This window comes from Panicum hallii, chromosome 4 (genome assembly GCF_002211085.1).
Source record: "Panicum hallii strain FIL2 chromosome 4, PHallii_v3.1, whole genome shotgun sequence".
In the NCBI taxonomy this organism is placed as follows: domain Eukaryota; kingdom Viridiplantae; phylum Streptophyta; class Magnoliopsida; order Poales; family Poaceae; genus Panicum; species Panicum hallii.
This window is the reverse complement of record NC_038045.1, coordinates 3466351-3473973: the sequence shown is the minus strand read 5'-3', so window position 1 is coordinate 3473973 and position 7623 is coordinate 3466351. Positions and strand designations below refer to the sequence as shown.

The 7623-nt window shown below is 47.1% G+C and overlaps 1 protein-coding gene across 2 annotated transcripts; it reads left to right on the top strand.

Moving 5' to 3' along the window:
* Positions 1-1083: 1083 nt before the first annotated feature.
* On the top strand, positions 1084-5277 carry LOC112890004 (aluminum-activated malate transporter 12-like). Of its 2 annotated transcripts, none has more exons than XM_025956830.1 (8): positions 1084-1476; positions 1669-1730; positions 2810-3206; positions 3310-3450; positions 3532-3804; positions 3899-4026; positions 4161-4304; positions 4432-5277. In XM_025956830.1, exons 1-8 carry the CDS (start codon positions 1293-1295, stop codon positions 5056-5058), a joined length of 1956 nt encoding a protein of 651 aa, XP_025812615.1. In that variant the 5' UTR covers positions 1084-1292; the 3' UTR covers positions 5059-5277. The 2 variants fall into 2 exon arrangements, with proteins under 2 accessions (XP_025812615.1, XP_025812616.1); XM_025956831.1 differs by having other exon boundaries at positions 1339-1476; positions 1653-1730.
* The last annotated feature ends 2346 nt before the right edge of the window (positions 5278-7623 follow it).

Genomic DNA, 7623 nt, shown 5'->3' with positions numbered 1-7623 from the left:
GACTTCCTTTCATCATGTCTCTCTCCCTTTTGCCATGAACAAACAAAGCCGGATAGCTTGGCAGGTCCTACCGCTTTTTTCTTGCAACTCGATTCCCACTAGCACAAAAGAGAAACGATGATTGGATTAATTGTGTGCAACTCCTCAGCAGCTTGCACTAAATTGGGAGGAACATGCCCGTGCACTATTGGTAATTCCGATAATTTCAAGATGTACCATCACAATCTCTTGGAGATAGTCGCAAGATATTTCAAGATAACTTGTACGTGTAGTGTCTAAAAAGATAGAAAAAATAGAGAGCAAAGACGTGCTGAATTCTTGCAGAAATGCTGGACGCTGCGTGCGATGCATCCGCCATGGACAGACATGCTGGGAGCTCAACGACCCATCTCGCGTTCAGCTCCAGGTCCTTGTTGATCAGGGCCCATCTCGCTCCTCGCGGCCCGGCGTCAGTCTGACACAACAGCGTGCCGGGCCCTTCTGCTTCTTCTCTCTCTCTCTCTCTCTCTCTCTCTCTCAGCGATGGCAGTGGTCTCAGCTGCGTTCCTGCGCGCTCATCTTCTAACTCTGCGGAAGGGAGTCACCCGGCCGCTCCCAGGACGGCGAAGGCGGCGCGCCGGCGCCTCAGCGGAGTCGGAGACGCTCCGCCCCCTGCAGGAGCATCCGTTCAGCGGCTTGTCGATCGATCGGGAGGCCACCGCGAACGTTCCGGAGCTCGTCTACGGTATGGGTTGTTCCGCGCTGCACGGACGGACCATCTCAGCGGCCTTCGCGTACCACAGGAGAGGATCCTCTAGCACTCGCCGGGGACGGAGAAGGGTGAAGCAGACGGCTAGGTGCGGCCGGGCGGTACGCGTGCGATTGCGGCCGCAGTTCGCCGGAAGACCCACGCCGCCGTCAACGGAAGGGAAGGGGAACACTGCGGACGAGGAAAGAGGGACTGGATTGAAAAACACCGAACCCAAATTAGAGGGTATTCTGCAAACTATCGGATCGCGATCCAAATCGGGGTGCTTTCTGAAAAATAATGTGATCAGTTTTATATAAAACCCCCTAATTCGGATCGCGATTATCCAAATCAGGGGGTTTTCTGCAAATGGGTATCTGGGTATCGTTCTTCCTCCTCCCGCCGGCGGCCGGAACCCGGCGGCGGCGAGGGGTTCCGACACCGACAGGCGCCGAGGTCCCGCGGGAAGAAACCCTTCGGCTCGTCCTGGTCTTCACCGCACTCGGTGGACGACGTCGGAGACTAGAGGCGCGAGGACATCGATGGCCCACGAGCCCCTTCAGTCATGCGTTGCGCGACCACGACTGCGTTTGCACGGCGAGGCAATGCGAGGACGAGGAACGAATCTGGTTGCACGGCGCGACGGCGGCCTTGTTTGACATCTAATCGCGGCAGCAAGCGGCGCAGGCGCCACCGGTGCGGGGCGGAGCGCGGAGGCCGGCCGCAGCGCCGAGCTTCGTCACACCAAGGTAATCCCATCCATATGCGTCAATTCTCGATTTCGCTTGTGATTGAACTGGTTGAAAAAGTTTACCGTGGTGTGCTTGTATGTTGTTGATCTCCACGAATAGCTGCAACTGCAAGTGTTGCTTAAGCTTAATTTGTGAAAAATGGTACACGTGCTTTGATTTAATTACTTTTTCAGGTTATTGTGCACACAGGTTGCTTGTTGTATTACCTGGGTGAGCACCTTTGGAAGTTGGGATCTCTAGATCACTACAAGGTAACATGCTATTGCAGTATACTAATTTTCGTTCCAACATATGATTTTTCGTGTCGACTTGCATCCCTAATCACTCAATTAAAGGTGTATTTTGTTGCTCAATATATGTGCCTGATCTCGTTATATTTAGGAAAAAGGACTAGCTTTGTTGACTTTTGTCTTTTTCTGAATAGAGTCTTGTGTGATGGATACATAGGAGTGACCTGTACTAGTAGTTGTAGGCAAGAGATGGACTCTCTGAGGCTAAAGAGTTCCACTCTTTTAGAACATATTGCTCTTCTTGTAGAGGTTGTTAATCAATGATGTATTACCCTTCTATTGAGCGTAAAAGCATGAAATTTTACTACTGTGCTCCAGAGTTAGAAGGCTTAAGGTGATGTGTGTGGCACTTAAATCTTATGTTATTGGTTGAGCTGTGACTTTTGATTGTGATTATTTTTCTTTTTGCGAGTTATATTGGTATGGCAAATGCGATGCCCCATTTGCCAAGTCTAACCTATCACAATCACCCTTGCTTTCAACAACATTTTTCTTGCCACATGTGAATAGTTATGTATGTTCGTTCGTTATGTGAATTAATGGGAACGGGAACTTTGCCAGTAGTTCCCAAATGTGTGGATCATAATTTGTCTCATTGGGCAAGATATCAAACTATAGCTGGCAAAGAAACCACACACGCTCTGCAACCTTCATGAGCTCAGCCTCCGCACAAGTCATCATCAAGCCAAGCAAGAAAGAGTGAGCAACCAACACTTGTTGCCAGCCATTGTAGCACACGGGTCGCTTGCCAATTTCAGGCCCTTTTGCCAACTTCCTCACCATGTGACTTGTGAGCCCATGCAATTGTCTAGCACAAGGTCAAGGCCACCTTTGCCATCACCACATTGGCGTCAGAAAAAGGTGGAAATGTGTGGTCTTTGAGTTGCGAGCTGCTGAACCCAATGAGAACATCACATGCAAAGGAGCAACTATTACTTCAAAAGGGATACACGATTGCAACGTTCCAGAAAGCACACGAGCAGTCTTTTGCAGCACCAGTGAATTAACAAAGGATGATATTATTACCTGAAATGTTGCAGGCCAGATTTCATATAAAAGAAGAACCCTATGTACAGGGAGAGGCATCACTTTGTTTCACAGCCTTAGGTGCCACATTTTTTTTCACTGGCATCTTCATCTTCACTGAGCTTCAGGCCATGGTAATGGCTTGTGCTCTGAATTCCATCAGCAAGAAAAGCACTTTGCTGATGCTTACTGCACCAGTGAAGACAATAGGCAGGATTCCAGCTTCTTGGGGGAGACATGCATGGAGTATTGGGAGAGAAGATCCAAGGAGAGCTGTTCATGCTCTCAAGGCTGGGACAGCTCTCACGCTGGTCTCGCTCTTGTACATACTCGAACCTTTCTTCAAAGGAATCGGGAAGAATGCAATGTGGGCAGTCATGACCGTAGTTGTCGTGCTTGAATTCACTGCAGGTAACTCATATCGATCAACTGTAGGCTGGAAACACTTTATTTTCTTTTTTCCATATATATGTAGTGTTCTTGCACCTAACAATAAGTTTTTACTGATCAACAGGAGCAACCATATGCAAAGGGCTGAATAGAGGGTTGGGAACAGTGTTGGCAGGCTCTCTTGCACTTCTCATTGAGCTTGTTGCTGCTGGAACCGGGAAGGTTTTCCGTGCTTTCATCGTGGGAGCTTCGGTGTTTATAATAGGTTTGCACCTAAAATCAGTTGGCCATGGCATAAGCAACTCGACTGATGATTTATATTGCTCATTATTGATTTTATTTCTAGGATTCGCTGCCACATATGTTAGATTCTTCCCAACAATCAAGAAGAGCTATGATTACGGTGTGCTGATTTTTCTCTTAACCTTTAATCTGATAACGGTGTCAAGCTACCGCCAAAACGATGTGCTCCCATTAACGAGAGATCGCTTAAGTACTATTGCCATTGGCTGCGCAATATGTCTATTCATGAGTCTCTTGGTTTTGCCAAACTGGTCTGGGGAAGACCTCCACAATAGCACAGTTAACAAATTTGAAGGACTGGCAACATCAATTGAAGGTGGGTACCCACTAGTACTATCATATCCTCCATATTGAAGCTTGTAACAAATTATCAAAAGTAACCGAAAATTCTGACAAAAGAAAGGTTGCAGTTTGTGTGAATGAGTATTTCCGGGACCAGGATAAAGACGATAAAGTTCTTGATAAGCAGGAAGCAAGAGCTTCAATTCAAATCGGCTACAGAGCAGTCTTGGACTCAAAATCCAATGATGAGACCCTAGTAAGTAACTTGTTTACTGTTCTTCTTTATATATATTTCAACTTTCTTTGTCTTGAGATTGATCATATGCACATCTGCTATTTGATAAATTAAATGTATACTGATAACTGGAACATTGTCAACAAAATTGTCAGGCACACTATGCAAGCTGGGAGCCAAGACACTCAATGCACTGTTACAGTTACCCATGGCAAAAGTATGTGAAGCTCGGATCTGTGCTTAGGCACTTTGCATACACAGTTGCTGCACTTCATGGATGTTTGGAATCTGAGATACAGGTACTGCAAAAGCCCAACTTTTCTTGTGAAATGGTTCATTTTAAATTAATTTGCTATACATCTCCTTTCACCTAATTTCTCTCCGAATAAACCGTGCTCACATTGGTTATTTCCATTGCTGTTCAAGACTCCTCCATCCGTGAGATTACTGTTCCGAGATCCATGCACAAGAGTTGCTCGAGAAGTCGTCAAGGTTCTGCAGGAGCTTGCGGTGAGCATCAGGCGTCACCAGCGTTGTGCCCCTGACGTGCTCTCCGATCATCTCCACGAAGCGCTGCAGGATCTGAACTCGGCAATCAGATCGCAGCCGCGGCTCTTCCTTGGCTCCAAACGCGCGTGTGCCGCCAATAAGCATATGCTCATGGAACTGAACTCTGGAAGTCACACGGCGCCGAGAGCTACCCTTCATTCATTCAAGACTGATGCGACAGCACTGTCAGAAAGGAAGAACACGGGAGCAGAACAGCCGCCGGAGCGCAACGAGAGGGGCATGTTGCGGCCGACGCTGAGCAAGATCGCCATCACGAGCCTCGAGTTCTCCCAGGCGCTCCCGTTTGCCGCCTTCGCGTCGCTGCTGGTGGAGATGGTGGTGCGGCTGGAGCTGGTGATCGAGGAAGTGAAGAACCTGGAGCGGGCTGCAAATTTCAGAGAGTTCACTGGGCATGATCACCTGATCATTGATCTCAGTAGCAAGGAGAAGACGAGGAACAGTAATGCCGCAGCACTGAACCCAGTTTCTGCTGCAGCTGAGTGAGTTGATGGATCCGATCAGCAATGTATCAGCCATGCATTCTGAGAAGGGAGAGGCATTTTTTTTTCAGCAAACATGAATCATGAACTCCCAGTACTGGTGGTTTGAGAAGAAAGCTTTCCATGTAATCTAATCCACCTCCCCCTGAATTATTTGTCGGCATCCGAATAACTGGAGTTGGTGTCAAATATCATCACATGAATAGTGTGCTAACTTTTTTTTTTCTCCTGAACTCAATAATTAAGCATTGCCTTTCTTCAAATCAAAACCCTGGAGATCTGCTAGATTCATGGTTGGGTTGGTGCTAATGCCGCGTCGATTAGTCATCTATCAACACTACTACCTCTTTTAGATTTTAAAGCAAGACCAATTGTCGCATTTTAGTACTAATAAAGTGGACACACTCATCATATGCACTCCTCTATGATGTGGTAGCCTGGTAGGTAGCCAGTTCTGGCAGGTGGAGAACCTGAACTGAACATGCCATATTGTCCTTGGCTACAAAGCCCACAACTAGAAAGTGGAAAAAGCAACGGCCAAGAACACGGGAACCTGAAGAAGAAAACAAATTAAAGAGAGCCTAATACACTGCTTAGTGTTCAGGTTAATAATGCCATTTGTTTTTGTTTTTCAGAAAAAAAATAATGCGATTTGTTTATGCTCTGCTTTAACCCACAAGAGCAAGCCAAACGGAGTAACATGGAAAGTTCAGGTGTAAGAACGGTGGCCCCACCAGAGTTCATTTCATTTCTTCTTTTTTTTTGAAAACTTAGAGTTCATTTCAAGTGCTGGTTTGTCTGTTCAGTGTTCATTCAAGGTTGGTAGAGACTCTTCAGATTTTTGCAACACACAGAGAAATAGCACAGGGTCACAGGCAATCCAGCAGGTCACCTTTCAGTTCCAATTTTCAAATGGATGGATGTTATGCACCCCAAGCATTGCCCGCATCGGTGCAGTACAACCGTGAGCTTGGCAGTAGTGTTCTAGCTTCATCTGGTCAGCAATGGCCACCAGCTACCATCTGTACTGCAATTTCATGAAAATTTGTACTGGGCATCATGTAGATCTGTGCTAGCTTGGAGGTGGCCGGCAGGCAAGGGTATTGTCTTTTGGCAGTCCGCGATCAACAAAAAGGTCATGCACGAAAGGACCTTACATTCTAGTCTAGATAATCTAACGGTCAGATCCTATAAGAGCCGGGCTCTAATCTAATATAATTTTAAACTAAAAAGATATAATGATCAAATTAGATTATGAAGAGAGCATTAGGATCATGATCCGTTACCACCCCTACCTGCACAAAAGTCAAAAGCTCAAAGTTCAACCCTGACTGTCTTGAGCCAATGCAACCTGCAGACATTCTCCCAAGATGTGCTATGTCAATCTGGATTGCTTTACCTTTAAAAAAAAAATCTAGATTGCTTTACCTTTCAAACGATGCCTAATTCTTAAGCAAAATAAAGTGGATGCAAGACTGCACAACAACAAACATTATCTCGTAGAACAGGAACCTCTTGTCTCTCTTGATATGATGAGCGAGAACTACTTTTATGCATGCCTAACCTTGCTTTGGACTATGCATTTAGCAATAAGTTGTTGGTAAAAAACCAAACATGTTCTTAGCAAGCAGTGGTTAGTAAAAATCGAAGCACCACCAACTATGCATTTGACTGAACATAAACTGGACACATTAATCTAACACGGCAATTTCTGCAATAAACCTAGCAATTCCTGATATCTATTTACAGCAGTGATTCAGCAGCTGCACTTAGTTCCCTCGTGCACCCTGTCGCGGCTGATAGTCGTAGTCAACCTCCACCTCCATGACGGCGAACCCCTTCTGGAAGAACTGCAGCAGGATGTTCTCGCTCTCCGCGATGCTCGATAGGACCGCGGCAACGGCGGCTAGCAGGGACTCTCGGAGGCGGGGATTCCCCTGCAAGAAATCTTCGGAGAGAGGGAGGAGGGGCGTGCGCCGGGGATCGGCCAGGAGCTGCTTGATGTGAGCCTCCCGCACCCTGATCGTCCTCCTCACGACCCCCGTCGGCCGGGCCTGGCCCTCCGTCGCTAACGTGATGCCCAGGTGCGGCATGGCCTGGGCACAGCCTTTCAGACGCAGACGCCGCCGCATGTAGTGTAACCAAATAGAATCTCTCCACCGATGCATGCATGTAACCAGCCAGTGTGGACAGCTGTCCGGCTTCAAGTCTCTCGCTGCAACTGCAATTTGCTCCTCACCCGGATTCGATCCTATCCATCCATCTAATGCGAACAAATCTCAAAAAGTGGAAGATGCGGAAGAAAAAAACTTCCGGAAAGATATATAGGATTTCCGGAACTAGTTGGGCCAATTGGGCTGGACCAACCGCTGTTTACATCCTATTTATTTGCCCGTGTTGGGTAACTCGGGAGGCCCATGTTAGCGAGATTACATCTAGGCTGGTGCCATCTTCTGCCTCCCCTGATGGGCCTAAATCTCTATCCACCACACTGACCACAGCATGTAGTGCATGTATGTGGAAGTGGAACAACAACGGACTCGCCAAATCTCGCTCGATTGGAGGACAA

Excerpts from the sequence above, each read along its gene's own strand:
- LOC112890004 (XM_025956830.1), top strand. The coding sequence starts at position 1,293 with ATGCGTTGCGCGACCACGACTGCGTTTGCACGGCGAGGCAATGCGAGG. Across the intron at positions 3,451-3,531 it reads AGCTTCGGTGTTTATAATAG|GATTCGCTGCCACATATGTT; the intron begins GTTTGCACCTAA and ends TTTTATTTCTAG. Across the intron at positions 3,805-3,898 it reads ACTGGCAACATCAATTGAAG|TTTGTGTGAATGAGTATTTC; the intron begins GTGGGTACCCAC and ends GAAAGGTTGCAG.